Genomic DNA, 24209 nt, shown 5'->3' with positions numbered 1-24209 from the left:
TAGAAAAGCTGCAAAGGGATATATGTGCAAAGAGGGGGTAAAAGTTACTCGTTAGGAAGTGGAGAGGTTCAAGCAGAATGAAGGGAGAAGTGGAAGAAGATATCAGAGAAAGCCCAGCAATGTTTGAAAACTTAGAGTATGTTCTTGGAGGAGAAGCTAGTAGCCGAAATGAGAGTACAAAGGGGCTGGTACTGTGAACCTAGCTGTAAATAATTGTCATAAACCGGTACCGGTTTTAAGCATTTGAACAAAACTGTAGCAAAGGGGCGGGGCGGGGGGGGAAGAGAGGAGGAAAGGGTTCGGTGTCACCTCAAACCCATGTAAACCTGCAGAACATCCCAAAAAATGTTATGTTAGAGATGAGCCATATGCTGTGTGAAGAATTGCCTCTTGTTTTCTGAATTTGACAGCTGCTAGCTCTATTTGATGCCATTTTGTACTTATGAGGGGGGAAACAGGAAATGTTTGAATACTATCCATTTTCTCTGTGCAACTTATGATTCTGTGGAGTTGTTGCTGCCCTGTGGAACATGTGGCACAGGGTGAGGGCAGATATACCAGAGAGAAAATGGTGGACAAAGAAGTTGTCCAGAGATAGAAGAGTTACAAATATACAGATGAAAGAACTGTGTGACAGTCTTGGAGGAGAGCTCATGGAAAAATGAGTGGTTAATTTTTAATGAGGTTCTTATGGAAACCACAGGCTGGTAGTAATGTACTTGGGCTGATTTCACAGTCTTCCTTATTCCATCCTCTTGCACTAGATTAATGTCATCCCTGGTACAGATGGCTATTGATCTTGATTCCTTTGGGTGGTGTCACAAAACCGATAGCCCTCAGATATAACTTTATGGAGGTCAACAGTCTTAGTTGCACCAGATAGGAGGTACAATAGCAAATTGTACCAGAAGGTGTATGGTAGCAAAAATGCTTTGGTTTTGCATCAGCATGGGGAGAACCGTGTAGATAACACCAGATCTTTGCCAGCGATGACTTTATTTCACAGTGTATCCCAATAATTCTAATGCAGGCTGTGGGAAGTCTTAATTAAAATGTTTTGTCCAGATGTGCTGATTTGAAAAGACATGTTTGTGAAGCTGGATCGAATAATGTTCAGTTCTTCTCCCTGGAAGATGTTAAGGTCCTCTGCTAAGGACGATTATCCTCCTGCCCAGAAGAACTGGGGCAGGGTGGTCTTCTCCTGAGTTCGAGTCTTGTCCCTTACCTGCCCAACTGCTCTGCCTCTCTCCTCCATGAGGAAATTGTCCTCTTATACCTTTCCTTGACATGTTTGTAGCTGGGTTAAACAGACCTTTGAAGAGGCTGACAAGAATGGGGATGGTCTGCTGAATATTGAAGAGATCCACCAGCTGATGCATAAACTAAATGTTAACCTGCCCCGCAGGAAGGTCCGGCAGATGTTTCAGGTTGGTGGCCTCTAACACACAGCATTATTGTGGTAAGATGGTGCCAGTTACTGTCTATTTCTGGACGGATCCAGAATAGAGTCTGCAAATCGGGACTTAAAACTCTGTCTTTTCCAACACCTCACGGACTTTTTCCAAGTCTTACTCTTTGTAGACAAAGATGCATCAGAACATTGTTTTAACAGCATGAACCATGTAGAAGACAACTTATTAATATTACTTTTTTAGATGCATTATTGTTTTCATCTCTATGAACTGAATTGTTCTATGCTGGCATTGATGGACAATGAAGTTACTCTGCTTCTACTGAAATCTTTTTTTAATTTCCTTTATGTAAAATTACTTAATAGAAACTAGCTTTATGAAAGTAATTAGTTTTTTTAACAACTTCCTCTTACTTAGCCAAAATCAATTTTTTACTTCTGTTGTCTGAAAACAGTTACCATTTGCCACCAGCCCTAGTGTTTACTGTAGGAAAGGAAAGATAAGCCAAGTATGTGATGGAGAGCAAAATAAAATGTTTTTAACCCTTCAAAAACAGTACCAGCCAAAATCTAGTTTGCTATAAAACAGGGGGAAGTTGAAGAATCTTCTGTGGTCAAAAGTGCTTTTTTTGGTCTGACGTAAAATCTGCATTAGAGGTACACATGCAGGGTATAAGTTACTCCCCAAAGACTTGAGAAGTGTGGAAACTGGTGGGGTTGTGTTGCGGAGGTGAATTCAGGTTGTACTTGTTTCCACAATTATTCCCACAAATTAAAAATGTAATTTAAGATATATAGTAGATATAACATGATTCAAAATCCCATATGACACCAGATAGCTAGGAATTATTTTTTTAGCTTAATTGCTATGATCTGAGTTTATGCTTCAGATGACAGTAGCACTAACAAGGCGTAAGGAAATGCAGCTCCCCGGGATCCTTGGGTTTTTCTGACTGCTGCAGGAGAGGCAGAAAGTTGTGAAGCCATCTACCAAGAGGAAAAAAAAAGAAATACTTCACTCTGCTTTTTTAAACTGTCTAGGAATGAAGTAGGGCACTCTAGCAACCACCAGCCTTTGTGCAATGAGAGGCAACTTTTGGTTAAAAATAAGCTGCTTTACTTATTTTTATTTTGCTGCAGTTGCAGCCGGCCTATACCTGAGTTAATATCCTAGACCTCACAGGCATGGCTGAAGTTATTAAGGTTGAATATAAAAGGACTGTTGAAGGTTTGTATACTGTTAGTCATTCAGGGCTCAATCCTAAAGGCCTTACCCCACAAGCAATGCTTTGTGCCAGCAGTCCTATGGACTTCCAGGACTTACTGCAGGATAAAGGGAATGGCAAAGTAACTCTGTGACAAATCCTCACCCCTACACCTGGCTACTCTGCACTGTTCTTGCACTTGATCTGCTGAGGTGGTTCTGTTTGTGTGGCTTGGCGCAAACAGCCCCCGTGCCCAGGGGAGCTGTGGCTCCCTCGGGGTGGCCAGGCTTATGAAGCAGTCCAGGTCCTGCGTCTGGAAATGGAGTACAGGGCTGCCACTTCAGTTGTGTGTACGTACTAGGAGTCACTGGTGTAAAGATTGATTTCTGTTCTAAGAGGTGCTTTAAAGTTAAATGAGGTGGGTTATGTGAAGGGAAAGTAAAACTGGATCCTTGGAAAGCAAAGCAGGCCAGAGATGTGTTCATTGCATCCGCTATTAGACAAGCTCCTCTTCTATAGAAGTGAGGTTGGGCACCAACTGGAAGGGCTTTTTTGAGAAGAATAAAGTGAGAAGCAAGATGAGTATACCCTCCTTCTGGAGAAGAACTTGTATTTGGTGTACCAGTGTAGAGACAAGCCAACAGTTTCAAAGCCAAGACTCTGCACATGAGATGTTCTGACCTGGACAGAAGGAAGCACAATTTTTAACAGAAGGTGACATGGGAAAGGCCAAGGGGGTTTATAACTACAGAGAAAAAACATTATGTACAGTTATGAACAAAGGAATTTATTAATGGGAACAGCAACACATTTATTGCGCTTTTTCTTCATTGTCTGCTCGCAGCCTCAAACTTAGAAAGAGCCGTACCTTCCCTGAAGTTCATTTTTCATGGAGACCTACATAATGTTTGACAGCAGTTCTCCAGAATATATTCTTTGTTTTGAAAATCCAAAGCAATCCTCTTAGGCAGATGTTCATAGTAAAAAGCTTGCATTAACGTGGGTTAAGTACTGTTTTCTTCTCTTCCTACCTCTGAGGATAAACAAAAGCTGCCACCAAGACTGAGGCTAATGGGCATATATTTTGGTGTGGAGTCTTATTGCTGCTGCAGACTTATCACCCTACAGAGTGCTGACAGAGGGCTGAGAGTGTTGCAGTTTGAGTTAATGTAAATTCAAGACTGTGATATTGTCCTGAATGCTTTAAAATGTCAGACTCTGTTAGAGGGAGCTACGGGTTCCTTGCTATGTTTTAATCCAGGATAACTGGAGAGCATACAGGAGAGTAACAGGGATCAGAATAAAGCCCAGGGTGAGCCTCTTTACATGGGAAACAAATTCAAAACTAAAGATAGAATTGAGACTTTCATATGGAACCTGTGGCTTTAGTGTAGTATTTTCATCAAAAAACCCCAATAGATGGTATCGTAATTTTGCAGTTATTTTAGCCTACTAGGATTTGAGTCTGAACAGAATCTTGCAGACTAGAATTTATTAAATTTCTGTTTCTGTATTTAAATTCCGTTCTGCTTTGTTCTCTGAATTCACCTGTGTTTCACATGCTTACCTGAGTTTCTTTATCTCTAGGAAGCAGACACAGATGAGAACCAAGGAACCCTAAATTTTGAAGAATTTTCGGTATTTTACAAGATGATGTCCTTACGTCGAGATCTCTACTTATTGCTCTTAAGCTACAGTGACAAGAAGGATCACCTCACTGTTGAAGAACTTGCTCAGTTTCTAAAGGTAGAACAAAAGGTATGGGAATACTATGTACCTATATATATACGCATATAAATGCATTCAAGTATATGGAAATAATTTTATGGAAAAAGTTTAGCATGGGGCAGGGGGGTGTCCTGGTTTCAGATGGAAAAGAGTTAATTTGCTTTCTAGTGGTTGCTGTGAAGGGAAAGTCAATTGTTTTAGTTGTAAGCGATGTTTACACTACTCAAGGATTATTTTTTTTTTCAGCTTCCCATAGAAGCAGAGACAGAATGATGGAATGGCCAATGAAGTATTCCATACCATAAGCATCATACTCAGTATATAAATGGGGGTTAGCTGGGGGATGGGAATCTGGGATTACTGCTCTGGATGGTGCCAATTCACTGGCCGGTTAGTGACCTGTGATGGTGTTGTTATTTCTTTCCTCTTCTATTATTGTTTCTATTAATCTGTCTTTATCTCAACCCACAGGTTTTTTTTCATCCCTTATCCCTTTTTTTCGTTTCTTTCCCACTGCCCCCACCCTTCTGGGGAGGGTGGAAAGGCGGGGGTTGAGCAAGTGGCTGCATGGTTCTAGTTGCTCACTGGGGTTAAACCACAAGAGGGAGAATGTAACAAAAAAGAAGTCTAAATGCCTTATTGTTTTTAAAATGCTTCTAGAAAGAGTTTGAATTTTTTCAGACTTTGGTAGAGGAAAGGCAATATGGTTAACGTTTTTTTGTTCGTTTATAATGGCATTCAGGTAACATTCACACTTCTTAGTTACAGCTGATTATCTTGTGTCTTAGCAGGGTTGCTTTCTCTTGCGTAGCTTGTCTGGATTCTTTATTGGTGCTGTGGGGCGATGTTTATATTTTCAGGAGATGCCTTTCATGAGTCTTTGCAGATATACTCCAAATTAGGATCATACCTGATAAGTTTTAAAGCCAGAAACATGTAACAATGGAAGAGCAAACTATTTCTGATTATCTGCAAATGGTTTGCCTGTGCATGGCTTAAGGCAGTAGCCTGTTAAAATGAGTCTTTGTGTTTGCATATCCTTTCCTATAAGGGAAGTTGAATCCTGCAATACTGTTTTATATCCCAGGAGTTCCCAAGTATCAGTAGTAGCAATAATTGTAAGGTCTACTGCTTTTATTACTAAGACAGCAGTTTAAATATTGACACAGAACAACCTCTTAAATTTGGACTAAATCTTTATTAAAATTTTAAGGGAAGATTACACTTTTGTGATGTAATACAGAGATGGGTATCGCATCAACCTGTCCGAGGGAGAGATGTCCAGGATTCCCTTTTTTTCCCTTCTGCCTTCTTTCCCAATTATTCTTCAGCAAAGTCTGTTTTCCAGGCATTCCTCACAGATATGTGGGACTTGCACAAAGAAAATTTCACATCTGGAGTTTGCACTTCTATCTGCAGCTCCTCAGTAAGAAGGAAGAGAGAGAGGTGAGGTTCAGGGAACCACAGGAACAGACACACTGGTAAGGAATTTAAGAAAAAATAAAAATGGAAAGAAGCATAAGTAACTTAATGAGCAAAGTTGGGTCAAGATCAGAGATTTTCCCCCAATATGCTTATGAACAAACTCGCTGAACAAAAAAATCTCTAGCTATTCCTATATATGTTGCTTTGTTGGAGATTTTCATTCCCATCTTGAAAGAGATAAAATTACTGCAAAAATTGTCTGTAGAAGCTATGGAGAGAACTTGTACACTGGATAGCGAGGAGCACAGAAGGAACCTTGTGATCTCTAGGACTCTTGTCTGCTGCTGGCAATTGATCCTGGATTCTTTGCTCACCCTGTGTGTCCTTGCGGAGTATTGTTCCAAAACAACCTCCCAAAAATAAATGCTAACGTCCAAACCTACTTGAGCTTCCTGGGTATTGATGCTGCGTTTTGCCTGCAATTATTGGATAATCTCCTGTGCCATTCTGAGATCCTGCCTGTGATGATTGCTTTTTTCCAAGTTATCCCTCGCATAAAATATCAACAGTTTGTGCTGTTTTGTTGCTGAGTTTTCCCCTGTTGGCCATTGTGGCAAATCCCCGGCATGTATGACTCCCCGGTTCTTCCTTCCTTCCCCCTTGAAACATGGAGCACTATCATGTCACTGATCTCGCTGTGATAGCCTCACCATCCAGATTCTTGCAAGCAATCCAGTCCTTGCAATTCTGCTAATTACAGCTTTAAAACACAAAATGTCTTTTATCTTTTCCCTTTATGCTAGTGCTCTAAGTCTTCTGAGCTCACTGCTTTTTCCTTTGTTTCCTTTTTAATCACTGCCTTCTACTTCGGTGCTCTTCAGTGGAGCACTCTCAACAGCAGCAGTAGCAAGGTTGACACTGAGGAGAAAGCAGAGAAGTGCTCCAGGGAGGACCTGTTCATGGAGATGCTGAAGTGCCCAGGAACAACTGAAGAGCAGTGGTATGAGAAGGGCACTTGGGGACCTGGAGCAGGAAGAAAAACATGCAAAAGAGGCAGAAGAGCTGTCTTCGTGGGTGCACAAGGACATTATAAAATTACTGATGCAGCAAAAAAACCCGTTGACTGTCAAGTCTGGCACACTGCATCCTCTCCTTTGTCTACACTATCCAAAACACGGACAGGGCTATTGGCTATAAATGCTCTGCTTAACATTATTCCAAAAACAAACAATAAAAAGAGTAAAAGCATGATCTGTAGATTATCCTCTCAGCAGCGTAGTTTAGAAGCACCTCACACTTTCTTTGCCTCTTTCCTCTGGTCTTCTCACTTCCCAGTATTAGTAGTGTTAGAGCAGATTTACCCTTTAATGTTTTCAGAACAGAGACATGATAACAAAGTCCTTGGGTAAGGCAAGATTGCCTTCAAAAGCTGTTAATGGTTCAAGTCATAATGCAGCTCTCAAGTGCCTTCAACCAAACAGCATTTTGCTTTTGTTTGTCTGGCTGCTTGGAAATCTGTGGACAGTCTGTCCAACTCCATCTGCTACTCTTTTGGCAAAACTCTTAGAATATTCTACAGCTTGAAGATAGAGCAAAAGGGGTTTGGGTTTTTTGTTAATTTGCTAAGCTGGCTTCCTTTTCTTTTTTATAGGAGAGCTCCCTGTTGCCTTCATCCCAGAGCTTGTGAAACAGATTATTTCCATGTAGGTGCAGTTAAACTCAGTTCATTGCTGTTGAAATTGCAATTATATGGCTTCAAATGTCAGAACAGCAGAAAATAGGCTGGTTTCCTGTAATGACTTCAGTCCCCTTAGCACAAGTGGCTGTGAGGGAGGAACATCCCTGGATGTCCAGTCACACCTGCATGCCTGAGTGTTGTCCCTTTGGGAGTGCCCTCTCCTAATAAACCAGTATCAATGTCTGAGTTGGTCCTCTCCAGAAACCGATCTCCTGCTAAATGGCAGATTACTTCCACAGCAGGATCTCCAGGCTTTTTTGGATGACAGATCTTGTCTCATATTTGTCTTTGAGTAGTGAGGCTTGGGTGGAATAGGCTCTACAAACGTCATCTTCCCTGTTAAGGAGCAGCTTTGTGGTTGCTTGCCATTCTGGACCTCCTTTGTAGAGTGAATGGCCTCATTCTGCCCTGGCCTTGGGAGCCCTGTAGCGATGCTGCCATGTGTTTGTGGGTCAGCCAGCCTGTGGCTGTTTTCTGATTGCTGTCTGTCCTTCCCTTCTCCTTTCTGCTGTATCCACATTGCATCAAGTGCTTTAATTTCAGTCATAGGATAACTGTCTCTTTGACACAGTTACAAGGCTGCTTTGGTGTCACAAACCTGAAATGTTTAGTTTGGTTTTCTGAGGGTGAGGTTTCCCGAGTGCCTGCTTGCCACCTGCTGCCTTACCATGGATCAGTTACTTTGCAATACAGTTTTCATCTGTCCTGAGAAAAAGGACAGCCTGCTGTGATCGTGCCTTCAGCAGGGTTCTCTGTGTGCTCTGGGAAAGTGCTGCATATTGTATGGTGTGCCCTGTCATACTCCCAAGTGACAGGGACCAGGTGGAAATGTTAATATTATGCTATAGTATTGGTACCAAACCAGTATCTTCTAAAAGGTCTGCTTCTGTATGCAGCCCAAATGAAACTGGGGGCAAAATTAATGCCCCTGTTCATTTTAATTGAACTGAAAAGGAAGAAATTTTATAACAATTACACCTTTGGAACATGCATATATAATTATGTAAAGCTCTTCCTTAATTACTCGATATGGAGTACTGCATTTTGAGTTAAGCCTGTTTGAAAGAGTAAGTTTACTCTTATTACTTGTCTACACCCATTATACAGTGTCACAGGAGTAACTAGTGATGCAGTGAATAGTGAAAATGTGACAGAAAGTGGTAAGTGGGGATTTAGTACACTTTTAGAAAAGGAATGTTTTGAAACAACTATACCTGCTCTCTTGGAAGAAATTTTAAAGGAATGTAATGAGATAGTATATGCCAGGGAACATTGGTATCTGTTAGGCTATGATCTGAAACAGTGTGTGCTGAAAGATAACAGGAGCTAACATCCCAAAAGGAATGAGAAATTATAAGAATATCAATGTTCGTACACGGACTTTGAAAAGAGGAGAGACTGTGGAGCTTGATAATATCAGACAAGGAAGACAATACCACATCATCATGCCTGGTCAATCCTTGCTGCTTTCTGCAAAGAACCCTTATTGTGGCAACAGAAAGTCTCAACTGGAAAGCAAGCTGATGCCTTCATCCCTCGCTCATGCTTACACAAGAGGATAATCAGTATAACTGATTTATGCAATGACTCGATATGTCATGACACTTTACATTGACATCTTGCACTGAAATTGGAAGAATGTTTTTGCTTTGATTATCTATGTTTTGATTTTTCTTACAGAATGATTAACTGTGAACATCTTAAGTCTAAACCATCAAAGTGCTGTTGACACACTGGTGGGCTGGCATCCTGCTTAGGAACACCTGTCATTAGCATTGCACTTCTTTTCTAACTTCTCCTTCATGTTTGTTTTTTTCCTAACTTCACTTCTACTTTACATTCCTTTCTCTTATTTCCTTTCCCATGAGAATGGGAAATGAGAACAATTCCCATTCTTAGCTCATGGGCATTTACAGAGGAGGGTTCTTCTATTACCTGACACAGCAGTGTGCTGCAGCTTCAGATGACCTTAGATTTCTGGCAATAGATTTGTCTGACCTGCTTCCAAGGATACAGGTGAAATCAAAAGGGATTTCTCCCTTCTTTGTCCAAACAACTCTTCACCGAAGATTAGGGCTAATGTTGCCTGTTTTGTAGGATCTTATTTCAGGAAAATTATTTGCTAGTTCGTTTACTTAAAAACCAAGATCTTATCAGTCATTCAAAGGCTGATAATCTTTAAAAGAACATATCTGCCTCAAAGTTAAAGCTTTTAACCCAGAATACAGAAAGTAACCCTCTATCTAAGAGATTCTGGAAGCTCCTCCACTATTGCCCATCTTTAGTAATCCAGGTATCTGAATATTCAGCCATCAACAATGTTCATTACTATTTGATATTATTTCTAGTGGAATACTTTAAGATTTAATGAAAACAAATTTAAATTAGTAGCCGAAATAGTCATGTCTCTTAAGCTACAGTTAAAAAGCATAAATCAGTGGACTTTTCCCTAACAGATGCAGCTTTGGAGTAGATTAGACTTTTTGTTCGTAGAGCACGCAAGTACTCTGCCACTCAGCCATCAAGGAGCCATGTGGCATAATGAAAAAGTTAATTCTAGCCAGCTTGTGGTGAAGAAGGGCCTGCTATGAATAGTGTTTGCAATCAAACAGCAAGATCTACTTGAGCTAGGATAATCAGTTATTTTCTCTACTGAATTGTTCTCATTCCTATTATCCTGTGTAATTCCTGCAGGCGTCTCATATTGTTGGCTTAGCTAGGAGATATAAATAAAATGTATGGAGAAGGAAACAGTCTGAGCCATGATTTCCCTATGTAAGAGAAAAAACAGAGGGAAGGGTGAAGGGGAGAAAGGCTGCAAACTGTCTCCAAGTTTTTCAGCTTAAGTCACCATATGAGTTGAGCTGCTTACTTGCTTGCCTTCTGTTATTGTACTTCTAATGTTCACATGTCTGTTTTTTCCCCTCTGGTAGTTTTTCATACTTAGGCTGTAGCCATTTAGGTGTTACAAGATATGGTCAGTCATGACACTCACGTTTCTTAGGAGGAACTCAGCATTTGGCAGGATCAGGCCCTTAGAGAAGACTAGATCAAGAGAGTGAACCTACTTCTAGATTTCCATATAGCTCAACGCAGATGATGGGAATACTGAACTACAGCAAATAATGGAAACCACAAATTCATCAAAGGCTACAGACAGAGCAGAGTAAATGGAATTGGTTTTGCCATCTGAAAGAGAATTCCGTTAGTAAAAGAACAGTTCAAAGAGGGACCGTTTTCGGATTTAAACAATAAATATTATGTAATCTGCAAGATGACTAACCTACCTCCTGCATTTGCCTGAAGCAATCATGTTAACAGAGATGACACACTAAGAGTGGGGACTGCATGTTCCTCTGCTTCCAGACTGCTCAAGATGTCAGGGTGTTAGAGCTGACTTTTTGGCAAAGGATGCAGACTACAAACAGTAAACAGGATAAAAATACAAATAAGCTGCCAAGGGTTTTAGCATTGTCATTGCCATCCTGTGATATTATTAGTGGAGGAAATGAAAAACGCCCCATGTTAGATCTCACTTTGGTTCCCTACAACTTAAGGGGGGCAGGGGCCTGAGAATAGATGAGATGAGTGATGGAAGCTACTTCTTTCCTTTAATTTTAGTGGAAATATAAGTGTATGGTGATACTCTGGCCTGACTAGTCAGGTAGGACTTCAGTTGTGGCCTAGTTGAAGCTGATGACAAAACTCTCTTATTTGTTTCATAAGAACTACTGGTTTTCATTTCAGATTCTAATTATTTATCTCATACCCTGTATATTACTGTGAACTCTCTTGGAAGTAATGAAATCACAGAACTGGAAAACGCATGAAAATGAAATCAAACCCTGTCAGATCTTTTTGCATGTTTAAGTAGATTATATTAAAGAATATAACTTCATAGTTCTCATTTCAACACTATTCCCCAGTACAGCCATTATTAAGTGTGCTAAACAGCTAATTTTCATCTTTAAACTAAAATAACACAGTTTTTAAGTGATTGCTACCTCTCACTCCTATTTTTCTCCTCGAAGGTAAGAGCCATGAGGCTTGTGCAGCACTGAGAAAAATCAAATCAAAATCTTAAGGTCCTTTTACAGTAGTGTTACTGACTGTCATATTCATATTTGTCCGACCTCAATGTTTGATCATAAGGTTTTTCAACTGGACCCAGAAGCCTAAAGTAGATTTTGACATGCTGGTGACATGGTAGAAAAAAAAAAATGTGGACCAACACTGTTCTTTTTGTACAGATGAATAATGTGACACCAGAATATTGTCTTGACATCATACAGAAGTTTGAAGTATCAGAAGAAAACAAGAAGCAAAATATTCTTGGGATTGAAGGTAAAGTTTTTGATTTCAGTCTTAGTTTTGTCTCAATATACTGTAGTGAGACATGGGAGAGACGAGAGTAGGTGGGGTGAATTAGCAGCTGGTGTTATACAGCAGTACATCAGAGCCATCGTATGCTAATGTGAATGCCTTAGGCTTGCAGGAATTTATTGCTAACTGTGTATTTGTAAAACACAAACATAAAACATTCTATACCATGTATTTTATACTATAGCCTGTTCTAACTGAAGTAATAAAAGCAAAGTTTTCATTCTGTTCTGTCTCTGTAGATCTGGAATTGCTCCTATACAATCCTTTGATTTATACTTATGTGAAATAAAATATGGATAGTTGCATTTTCTTTGCGTTTTAATACCTTATTCACCTTGTTTGCTAAAGCAATTGTAGATGGTATATTTATCCAGAATCCAGCTTAGTAGCAAATAAAAATCTGAATTGGAACAAAATAGATTAAACGCTGTGGTGTGTTAATTTGCCCAGAAGATAGCTTTCATGAAGCAGCATAACTTACATGGTGATTTTGTGGGGGAGGAAGAAATCTTCCTCTGCGTGGTACTTAAAGCCTGAATATGGCCTCCCAGATCTTAAACAAGCTTCTGGTGTGACCCTGGGCACTGCAGTTAAACTGATATAGGGAAAGCAAAATGAACAAGTGATGACATTTAAAAATATGCCTCTGAAAGCATTTCTGTTTCTTTTAATCTTACTGATGCTTCTTTTATGTTTGAGTTGCTTTCAGGGTTGGTATTGTTTGCACTATCCTTTGGAAATATTTTATATTTCTCATTCTCAAAGGAGTTATTTTTAAAACTTTCTCTGTTCAATGCTGATCTGATTTACAGGGATATAAATCACACATCATCTTCTTACATAAACTTGCAGCATAGAGAAAACTGTAAACTAGAGTGAAATGGGCTAGGTTAGCGAATCGGCTAGCACGAGCCCCTGCTCTTTGTGCGGCAGTGCAGCCCTTTGGGTGGCTGCTAACTTGTCTATGCCGTATCTGCCATGGGGGTTGTGCTTATTTACATCAAGAGTGGCACTGGGACAACCTAAGTGTCAGCAAGAAACTCGGGGGGGTGGAAAAAAGCATTTACTTCCAAGCCAGGATGTCATTTTGGCTCCTGTTTCTGCCGTGTGATCTGTATAAATGGTCAGATCTTTCTTTAAGTTTGGTAGCAGTACGTTTTGTTTTGTTCTTGAACTGTTGCTACCTTCTGAAGATTGATGCTCAACTTGGGACCCATGAGGCATCAACAGCAGCACGATCTGCAGAATACCAAACCTATATTCTTGCAGGCATCATACCCTACCTCTCTTCTGCTGCCTGGTATTTGAGGGATTTCCTCTGCATCCTCTTATTTACAAGACATCACACCTGTGATGGAGCAGAACAAGATAATTCTTACCTGTTACCATCGCGAGGGTCCCTTGAGGGAAATATCTCAAAGCCTTTGCACCTTGCTGAATGTGAGGCTGATGTTCCCTCCCTTCCAGCTACCCAGCTTTATTCCTCTAAGCGGGTCACTCATCCTCCAAGGCACGATTCAGCATCCCAGGCAATGCAGACCAATGCTGCCTAAGTATTTGACTCAATTTTGCCCTTGTGCTGATGCTTTAACAAGAATCAAGAAGGGGTAGAGGATACCAGTTTAAGGAGGAGAAGGCGGCGGAAAAGATATTTTTTTCTAACAGTAATGACTCGTGGGTTAGCTGCATACTGTCTCTTTGCAGTAGCATCTAGATGAAGAGATCACTTTTATCTCACTGGATAATTGCGAGGGAGGATATTATCTTTCACTGATTCTAACAAAACCAGTAACACCTTCTTTTGTTCTGCTTATTAGTGGAGTGTTTTTTTCTGAACTGCAGAGGGCAGTTTGATACACTTGTCATAGTCTGTGCACTGGGTTTGGCGTAGGGAGCTTCTCCAGGGTTTCAGAGAATTTTTACATGTGCATTTTTGTCATATGACCCTTTTGAGGGTCTGAATGAAACATTGGATCTGAAAATAGGTTGGGCAGTGGCCGCATCAATCTGTGGGTTTTTTCAGTCTTCTCATATAGCTACTATTTCTTACTTTTATGCTTCTCTTAGAATCCTACTTTCTTTTTTTTTTTTACTATTGGTTGTTAATTTTTTTTCTGAAGAGGTTTAGCTCAATGCCATGCTTTGCAAATGCTTGGTGATCAGTTTGGGGTTTTTTTGTCAGTCACAAATGTGTCTTTCTAGATTATATTTGCTTTTCTAGTTCAAAGCTATTTGAAAATTGACTGGGGACAAGGGTTGGATCTTGGGAATGTATTCTTCTCAAAGGTGACAGAACTTCCATAGGCTTCAAAAAGAAATACCTGTGTGTGTGCCAGCAGTTGACGGAGTCTGTGCAGCCTCTTCAGTTTGCAGAGTACCAGGCAAGCCACAGACAGCAGTTAATATGCTGAAAACATGGAGTACAGTAAGATTAATCCCTGCTATATGATTCAGTGGTTTTGGACACATGAGTTAGCCCTGATGAGCATAAACAGAAAAAACAAATGTTAGGGTGCAAATAACTTCCTTGGTAATACATACTGCATCCTTGGCAAAACTGTTTTTCTTTTTTTCAAAGGTTTCACCAACTTCATGCGCAGTCCTGCTTGCGATATATTTAATCCACTGCATTGCGAAGTGCATCAGGATATGGATCAACCCCTTTGTAACTACTTTATTGCTTCATCTCACAATACATACCTGACAGGAGACCAGCTGCTCTCCCAGTCCAGAGTGGAGATGTATGCACGAGTGCTGCAAGATGGTTGTCGATGTATCGAAGGTATAGTTTTAATGTAACTTGCTGGTTGTGCGAAGTATGATGGATGTTTCTTTTAAGAACAAAGTCAGTGGCAAACTCAAAGCATTAATGCTTCACTGTCTGATTAACTTCAGTGGTAAACTCCTGTTTTCTAGCAGTTTAAACAAGATTATTTTTTTTTTTCTGTTGGGAATGACCTTTGTGGGCAAACTTCATAGACACCACTCTTTCCTCCTGCCTGCTGCTGTGTTATTATGCTTTTCTTAGTCAGTGCAGGTTTTCCATTTTCCCATGTTTATGTGAAGCATTTTTTTGTTGTATATGCCCCAGTGAGAAAAAGGCCAGGCATCTTTTTGGGGCCCTGCAGTTCCAAAAGAGCAGCCCTGGTTGTTACGCTCTGCAGTTCCCCTGTGCTGGAGGTTACCACTTTGCAGGAGTGCTTCCTACTCCACGTTGCTCAGAAGGAGCTGAGCCAGCAAAGACCTTTTTGTTTCATAAACTGAATGGGAAAGTGGGTGTTTGTGTATGCAGTTCCTCCTGTGGATGCAAAGGGAAGATGAAAAGTGCCTGTAGGAGGAGGAGAGGTCAGCAAGTAGTGCCTTCTGTCAGCACAGCTGTGTATCTATTTCTGTTACCGCCTTAGAGCTGAGAAACTTGGTTTTGGTCTGCCACAATAGAGAGGTAGGATGCTGTTTCATTGTCTGAGTGCTGGGGGTAGAAAACAAGGTGCTGTTTGTCTCAGCCTGGAGATCCTGTTGGATTCCTGTTTAGGCTCTGCATGATTTAAGTTCTTTATGATTAGTAGTTTTATTTTCAAGATTCTGGGTGGAATAAAGTCTTTTGGCAAATTTAAACTCAATATGAATTTTTTATGACTACTATTACAAAACTTATCTCCGAAAAAAAAATATGTTAATCTGAATTTAAAAATTAATTAGAGAAAGTGAACCTGAGAAAACTGGGTGGTCTATCATTGTACTTTCCCTACTGTTGGAAAGTTCACTAGAACGCACAGTAGTATGGTATTTCGCTTGACCTCAAAACTATTGTAGATACTGTGCAGCCCAGGTAATAGCTCTGTAGCTTTCTCTTTGTGACATTTTTAACTTCCTGTAGAGGCAACAGTAGTGACAAGTTTAGTGTAAATTCAGGGTACAGTAATTTCTTAGGAAAAGTATTACTGCCCTAGTCCATTCTGCATGTGGTGGATTTGATGCTACTCTTCCTGTAGTCAGTTATAAAACTGCAAGTTTAATAGGGAGTGGAAAAAGACTAAATTGTTTCTAAATATTTTGTCTTCAGAAGCAGAAACTGCTTTCCCAAGAGATAGTTGTTAACATTATTTGACCTATTACACCTTTGTAATTTTATATATGAGGACAAACCCCACAATTTAATATACAAGGAAAAAACGAAGTTTAGATTGCAGATTTCTCATTTGATATAAGAAAAGACTGTCTTGTGAGTCTTAACTCAATTGGTAGGTGATAGTGGATTGAATGAAACTTGTTGACACCTGCACAGTTGAGTAGTGTACATGAGTTCTGCTGGTAAGCAAGATCAGCAGAAATGTATAAGATCATGGGCATCTCTTAACATATAGCTTTTTTGTCTTAATAGTGGATTGCTGGGATGGTCCAGACGGAGATCCGGTAGTGCACCATGGCTATACCCTTACTTCTAAAATACTCTTCCGTGATGTGGCAGAAACTATCAATAAATACGCCTTCATTAAAAATGAGTAAGTGTAGAGTCAGTTTTGAAGCTACACCTGTCTGTTTTGTGTAGTTAATTTCTGTGTCAAAATCAACAACCAACACCAGGAAATACATATGTTCTTTTAAACACATTGAGAAATTATAAAGTTGATTCTGTTCCCCTGTTTATTACCTTTGTCACGTTTATTGTTGAACTGCATGAGCTCTTTCCATCAATCAAGTTGGAAAGTTCAAGCTAAATTAGGAAGACCTTTTATGCATTGTTAACTCAGTAATATTTCGAACAGTCTTAGACTAGTGAATATCTACAGATTTTTTTGGTCCTTTGTTTGAACAGAACTTCCTATTCATATCCACAGGGAAATTCTCCTTAAAAATCAATACTGTACTATTCTCTACCTAAGGGAAATACTTTATTTCAGTAGGAAAATTGAAAAGCTGTCTTATATGTAGTATGAGGAGATACTGAGATATGTGGTTATGTTCAGATTGTGTTTAATTTGCTGTGGTACTATAACAGTTTATTATGAAAATAACGGAGTTTAGCCATATATATACACAACAGTCTCAAATCATGAGGGGGTGTATAGAATTTTGAGTAGTTTAGAGAGAATAAAGGGAAAATCACAGAATCGTAGGGTTGGAAGAGATCATCTAGTCCAACTGCCCTGCCAGCGCAGGGTCACTTAGAGCAGGTTGCACAGGAACACGTCCAGGTGGGTTTTGAATGTCTCCAGAGATGGAGACTTCACCATCTCTCTGGGCAGCCTGTTCCAGTGCTCTACCACCCTTGAAGTAAAGAAGTTCCTTCTCATGTTTAGGTGGAACTTCCTGTGCTCAAGTTTGTGCCCATTACCTCTTGTCCTGTTGCTGGGCACCACTGAAAAGAGCTTGGCCCCATCCTCCTGACACCCACCCTTTAAGTATTTATACACGTTGATAAGATTCCCCCCTCAGGCATCTTTTTTCCAGACTGAAGAGACCCAAGTCCCTCAGCCTTTCTTCATAAGAGAGGTGTTCCAATCCCCTAGTCTTCTTCGTAGCCTTTTGCTGTACCCTCTCCAGCAGTTCCCTGTCCTTCTTGAACCAGGGAGCCCAGAACTGGACACAGTACTCCAGATACGGCCTCACCAAGACAGAGCTGAGGGGGAAGATGACTTCCCTCAACCTGCTTGCCACACTCTTCTTGATGCAGCTCTGGATGCCATTGGCCTTCTTGACCACAAGGGCACATTGTTGGCTCATGGTCATCCTGTTGTCCACCAGGATTCCCAGGTCCCTTTCCAATGCTTACTTCTCTTTGATAAAGAAAAAAAAAACCAAACACCAAAAACCTGAGCCCCAAAGTTTGGTGTTATTGATTAGAAATAGGAGGTGATGGTTTCAAAACTGAAGGAGGAGGTTCTTCATTTGGTACATAGTTGGCATGTTGGGTTCCTTGCCATAGGATTCTGAGGCTGCTAAGAGTTTAGAAAACAACAGGTCAAATTTGTGGAAGAAATAGGCTGTTATATAAAGAATCCATGTCTTTATGTCAGGAAACTTAAACTGCAAATTCCTGGAGCCTGGGGGAGTATTCTGGAAAGTATTGCCAAATATTTCTCTTTCTCCAGAGTCTGGGCACCCTCAGAGATTTGGTCTGATTCACTGTAGCTGCACTTATTAAGACAAAGGCAAATAGTTCATGCAGCTGTCAGTCTTTGGAAGATGAACAGAGAAGAGTTAGCAGTTCCTTCACATCTGTTGATTTCCAAATGCTTTTCTCCAGGAGCAGCTTGCTGATGGCTTATGGCTTATGACTTTGTATGTGGCTTCAAAGGAATAACATACCTTCTGCTCAATTACATAGAACAGAAAGGAATTGTGTTGCTCTGAGCTTTATTGCAAGTTTCACGGTGCCTCATGCGTAGTGATCGTCGGTTTCAAACTTTGTCACCCTGTGCACTAGTGGGTAGGGTGGGAGGGAGAGGCCAGAAACGCCTGCAGGGACTATCTGAGGGATTCTGACAGAGCAGGGATTTGGGAGTTCATGTGCAAAGTCCTTCTTCCCAAAGTGAGTTTGTTTCCAGACTACTGACAATGCAAAAGCAAAGTGCTTAAACCAGTTTATATGATAAGCTGTGCAAGTCTTCTCTCTTAAAATGTAGTTATGACAATGTCTGGGGGTTTTGTTTCTAGGTTTCCAGTGATACTGTCTATTGAAAACCACTGCAGTATTCAACAGCAAAAGAAGATTGCTCAGTACTTGAAGGAGATATTTGGTGACAAACTGGACTTGTCATCTGTAACCACTGGAGATTCCAGACAGCTTCCTAGCCCTCAAAATTTGAAAGGGAAAATCCTAGTGAAGGTAACTTGCTATTGGCAGCCTGTTCAAAATGCAACAAAAGTCAGCATGTAATATTTGTCTTACACTTTTCTTTGGCTTTGGAGAACCAGTTCAGCAGTACCATGTGGAATAGTACAGTGAGTTAAAATTCTGAGCTTTTCAGAGACATTGAAACAGAGTTTACCTTGGACTTGGGTAGTGTCCCAGAGTACTTCTGTAAGTGTTTCACCAGGGAGGTGATATCCACAGCAGTGGAAAGAGAATTCTTTCAACTTCTTAAGCATCTTATCTGCAAGTCTTGAAGTCAGAGGTGTTTATTTTTAAATCTTAGCATCAAGTCAGGAGAGCAGAAAAATTATGTAAAATTCATTGTTATGAATAGAAGCAACTGTGATACAGTTACATCGACTCGGTATTTTATCTTTTTTTGAAATTTTTCTGATTTGTTATTAGTGGATATTGTTCTGTATGGTCCGTATTCCTGTAGTATCTAAACATTATCCTACAGTTCCTCCTTGGACAAAGTATTTTGGAGTAATATAAAATCGTCTGAAAACGTCTTTCATTTTCTTGCATTTCCCCCTCACCCTGCTATGAGCAGTAGTTCATGAAATGAAACTATTTTCATGGTTCATCAGCTGTGTTTATGAAAGAAGAGCACTTCAGAAGGTGGCTCTAAGGAACAGCAAGGGAGGAGGCCCTGGAGCACTGAAGTTAGTGTTGTATGCGAGATTAATTGTTTGAGCCTCTCAGTATAAACGGATTTGCTCTGAAAGGGATTTCAAAGACCAAGATGGCTATAATAAGAAATAAATGCAAGGCAGACCTTTGAGAGGATGATTAATGGAGTTGTGGCTTATTAGATTATCTAATTTACTTTGACACATGGGGGCAATTACTTCGCTGTGGGCTCTTGAGAGACTTTTTTTCCCTCTCTATCCTCTGTATCAAGCTGGCTACAAGGATTCACAGTTTTGGTTTGATGTTAGTTTGAACATATTTCAATGTACAGTACAGAGCTGACTCTGAATTGTAAAGTCTTTGAGTACTTAACTGTGATTTTGAATTTCACTGAATCAGTTTTCTTGTGTAAATGCTAGTTAATGAACTATGCAAGCATATAGTGTTGGTATTTTAGGGAGTCAAACAAAATAGCGTGTCATGTCAGACATGCAACAAAACCCAGCCAGCTTGGTTTGAAATACTGTGTCAATGCACAAAAGGCAAGAGAGTTTTGGTACTGTGCTGCTCTTAATGTGAACTTTTGAGCGAGCTTGTCTTCCTAGCACATTTGAGTTCATAACTTTAGGTTGATTCTTCAGCTAACAGTGCTGAAATCTGTGAGTAGTTACAGAATGATGTGCAGCTGAGCTAACATTTTTAGAATGCAGAATACTATTTTCAGCATTACATTGTCTTTTCACAAAGACCTATCTCTCATCTCCTGCTCAAATTAAGCAGCCCAGTTAGAAAAGATAACATCATATTTAGGAATCAGTGTCTTTTTGAGAAGTAAGCCAGTTTCTCATCTTTTTGCTATTATTTTTGCTATGTTCTATACATTTTCCTTTGAAAGGCAGTATTGATTCATTAGCTAAACAATTTCAAGTAATTAGCATAATTTTAATCTTGCTAGTGTATATAAAGAGTAATTCCAGTAATACTCATGGATTTAAGCCAGTATAAAGGTGTAAGTGTGAAGTTAACTTGACCCACTCATTAGCAGGGCAGCCTTATTAATTTCAAAATGCAGTTTGTAAATCAATCCATTTCTGCAGAAATCTGGATGTAATTCTTATCTGCCTCTGTCGCTGATGAAACAGGTAGACTGTGAACATTTCTGCTATCAGTGAGGAAGACACAGAAGTAATTACACAGACGTTTAATAGGTGATTTATTAAGTGGCAGATGGTAAAGCAAGAGGCACTGGCCCCAAGTTACAGCTTGGGAGGTGCAGATTGGATGACAGGAAAAGCTTTTTCAGCTGTGGGAAGTGCAGCATGGAAAGAGGCTGCCCAGTAGGCTGGGTGACTCTCCAGCCTTGAAAGTTTGCAAAACTTGGCTAAACAAAGCTCATCTAGGGCTGGCAACTGTCCTCCTTTAGTGCGAGATTTGGACCAGAGACCTTCAGAGGTCCCGTAGACAAAATTTATAAGGTTCTGTGATTGGGCTTTGCTATAAGTGATCATACAAGAGAATTAAAGATGAATGCTCTGAAAAGGATAATTTATCTGTTGGAGCCTCTTTTTTTTTTTTTTTATTATTTGTTTTATTTTTTACCAGAATTGGCCAATAACCTCTGTTTGCTCACTACTCTAATAAGATGTTGGAAACTAGACATGGAAATAAAGTAGTTTCTTTCTAATGTAGGTATATGACATTCATAATACTGTGTTAGCAACTAATTTTAGGTTGCTGACTACACTCTTGCATGAGCATGCCATAGTAAAATAGGCTTTGCTTCTGCGTGTTGATGGCTGCTTGCAGTGAGTTCTCTTGTGTCTGCATTTTCCATTCTGATGCAGAGCCTATAACAAAATCTGAGTTCCTGATATTTAGGGTTTTATTTTAAGTATACAATAGTCTGCTTGCTAGGGGTAAGCCTGAAAAATCTGCGAGTCAACTCAAAAAAAAATCTTTTGGACACTTGCTAGTTTGCTCCAGAGATGGGAGGTGGTATACTTTCTTTGAAAGAGCTTGCAAAGATCCTTCAGTAACAAATTCTTCCAGAAATACTTAAATTATCATCTGTGATAATCTAGGTCTTTGAACCACTTTGCATGAGACTCTCTGAAAACGAATTCTAAACTCTTGTGGCAATTTACATAAGGAATAGTTGAGGAATGGGCTATTTTGGTCTTTGCACTAAATAACACTGACTACGTGTGCATTTGTTGTGAATGTTTTTTCTTCATTTTAGGGTAAAAAGTTGCCATACAGCCTTGGAGCAGATGCTGAGGAAGGGGAAGTTTCAGATGAGGATAGTGCCGATGAAATTGAAGATGACTGCAAATTAAAGTCCTGCTATGTATGTGCATATACACAATTCCCAGAACTGTTACATCTCTACATTTCTTATGTGCATATTCCATAATCCTAATTGCAGTTGTTAGCAGATTAGAGTTGTTAACTTTGATTTCTAAATCAGGTCCTTAAGATACAGAATTTATATAATTCCACAGTTAGATACGGAGTCATGTTGTTCAGAGATGCACACTTTTTCATTTAAATCATATGAATAACAGATTAAAGTACTTTAGGTATGCTATACTGAAAACATTGATGCCAGCACTATAAGCATGCTAGACTTTTTTTCAGATACAAATTGCTACACAATTTCTAGATGAAAATTATGAAAAGACATACAAATAAAAAAAAGAGGTGTGGAAGACTTTTATTTTCAGTCCTTCTGTTTCTAATTTTTTGACACTGGAGTTTGCTTTCTGTTCCATTTATTTGTTAACTCCTTGTTTATTTTCCAGCTGTTAATTTTATTAACGCATTTTTTTGCTACAAACTGAAACGGGTGTGCAAATGCTGACACACGTCATCCAGCAGGTGTTTGTTTTGCTTTTTTTTTTTCTAGTCAGCTTGAAACCATTACCCCATGTCCTATCATTACACTACCTGATAAAGACTCCCTCCCCATCCTTCCATCCTGGGAGACTCTGAATCCCATAAAGCAATCATATTGCTAAAGATTTAAGTACACGTATAAGCTTCCACAGATGTAAGTTCAGGGGGAAGAGTATGTATTGAATGAGCATAACTAATTATGGGTGTAGTAGGATGAGATAAGTTTGCTCAACCAGTTTTGAACCAACATAACGCCTGATTTGTTGTTACTTCCTGTTCAATAGGAGTGATCTATGTAATCGACATATGCTTTTCTAGGGTGGCTTGAGGAATTCTGATGAGATGATGCTTTCTTTAACAGAAAGACCTGGGACAAAATTTGGCAATCCTTAAAGCCAATGCAAAACACAGTATATCGTTTTGGACTAGAAATGGAACACGTTAGGACAGAACAATTGCTTTCCTCTCCTGTTTCAGGAGAGGTCTTGCACCCCATGGACAGTTTTATAGGATCCATTTTTATTTTAAGCACATTGCGTAAGAAACTGGTTTGTGTGTCCATATGACTATTGTTAACAGTAATTGCTTCCTCTTTCTTTCCATTTGGAGCAGGAATCTAATGATGCTTAGGTTGTCTGATATTTTGGATGAAACGTATTAACTGTATTAGCTTGAAAATTCATGCCATCTTCTGAAAGAGGTGTTCAGACCTGTGACAGTTTTGAATCAAAGAGCTAGCGCTAGGGCCAGGTTCTGGGGTGATCTATGTGGTGGGCTGTGCTTTGGTGAGGCAGGGTAAATTACGTGTCAGGAAGACTAAAGAGGAAAAAGGAAAATGGAAATGGCAGTAAAAGCCACCTGCCTGGTTTTGCCAGGATTATGCAAGAAGCTTTTTCTTGTACAGAGAGAGGAAATGTTGGGAGCGCTGTGTGGCCAGAAGTGTGTGTGATGCTCCCTCAGGCTGTCCCAGAAGTGATGGACATAATAATCTACTTCAACTGCATTTCTTAATGTCTTTCAGAGTAATGGTGCAACTGAGCACCAGGTGGAATCTTTTATAAGAACAAAACTGGAATCCCTGATAAAAGAATCCCAAATCAGGGACAAAGAAGACCCTGACAGCTTCACTGTGAGAGCCCTGCTAAAGGCAACTCATGAGGGTTTAAATGTTAACCTGAAACAGGTATGTGGGTTTTTCCCCTTTGCATGCTCTGTTGCATATTAGACAATGCAACGTGTATTACACACTTTTCAGATGAGAAAGCTGATAAATTATGAAAAACTTCTGAGAGTTTGTTTTAGCCAAAATAAAAACTTGGAACTATTTCAGGAAGATATCTAATGAGAGAATTTGAATGGTCAAATGTGAAGAGTATGTTTCAATATGGTCTGATTTATTACTTGTAAGGCTTGAAAGCAACTTAGTAAGTACCAATATTGCAAGCATGTGTCAAGTAATTTGGTTTGTGTCGAAGTTACTGGGGAAAGACCCCATTTCTATTGCTTTAGTCCTATCAAGACTGGCCGTGATAACTGAAAGCATTGTCTGCCTGCAATGCTGATGGCTGTTTTGTACAGCACTAAAACACAGGGATGTGCTTTTAATGCCCTAAACAAGGTTCTAGTTTTTCATGCCCAGACTGTTTTATATCAAAAATGGTATGGGTTTTTTCCTGTTTGACATCAAACTATTTTTTAAAAACAGCTAAATGTATTGGAATTTTGAATACATCAATATGCAATTAGTACCCTGAATCCATGGTTCCCATACTTTCACCTCAACCAGATGCAAGCCCAGTTATGTTAAATACAGAGTAAATTGTTCTGTGGAGGATGTGCCTGCTCTGTAGCTGCTGCAGTCTTAAAGGTCAGGTATGTGTAGATCTGCCTTCTGCACATCTTCCTGCTCTGTAGGGTTTATCTCGTTCTTGTCAA

At 39.8% G+C, this 24209-nt stretch overlaps 1 protein-coding gene across 4 annotated transcripts in view; it reads left to right on the top strand.

The window, feature by feature from the left end:
* Window positions 1-24209, top strand: part of PLCH1 (phospholipase C eta 1) — a 72542-nt gene that overhangs the window by 27565 nt on the left and 20768 nt on the right. For all 4 annotated transcript variants that reach the window (XM_063339356.1, XM_063339354.1, XM_063339355.1 and 1 more), the window contains exons 4-11: window positions 1298-1427; window positions 4204-4374; window positions 11758-11851; window positions 14469-14672; window positions 16272-16392; window positions 18548-18719; window positions 21619-21726; window positions 23296-23457. In XM_063339356.1, the coding sequence (XP_063195426.1) occupies window positions 1298-1427; window positions 4204-4374; window positions 11758-11851; window positions 14469-14672; window positions 16272-16392; window positions 18548-18719; window positions 21619-21726; window positions 23296-23457 (1162 nt within the window). The remainder of the gene's footprint in view (window positions 1-1297; window positions 1428-4203; window positions 4375-11757; window positions 11852-14468; window positions 14673-16271; window positions 16393-18547; window positions 18720-21618; window positions 21727-23295; window positions 23458-24209) is intronic.

This window comes from Chroicocephalus ridibundus, chromosome 6 (assembly GCF_963924245.1).
Source record: "Chroicocephalus ridibundus chromosome 6, bChrRid1.1, whole genome shotgun sequence".
Taxonomy (NCBI): Eukaryota; Metazoa; Chordata; class Aves; order Charadriiformes; family Laridae; genus Chroicocephalus; species Chroicocephalus ridibundus.
The sequence above is the reverse complement of the archived record's forward strand: the minus strand, read 5'-3'. Positions and strand labels throughout refer to the sequence as shown.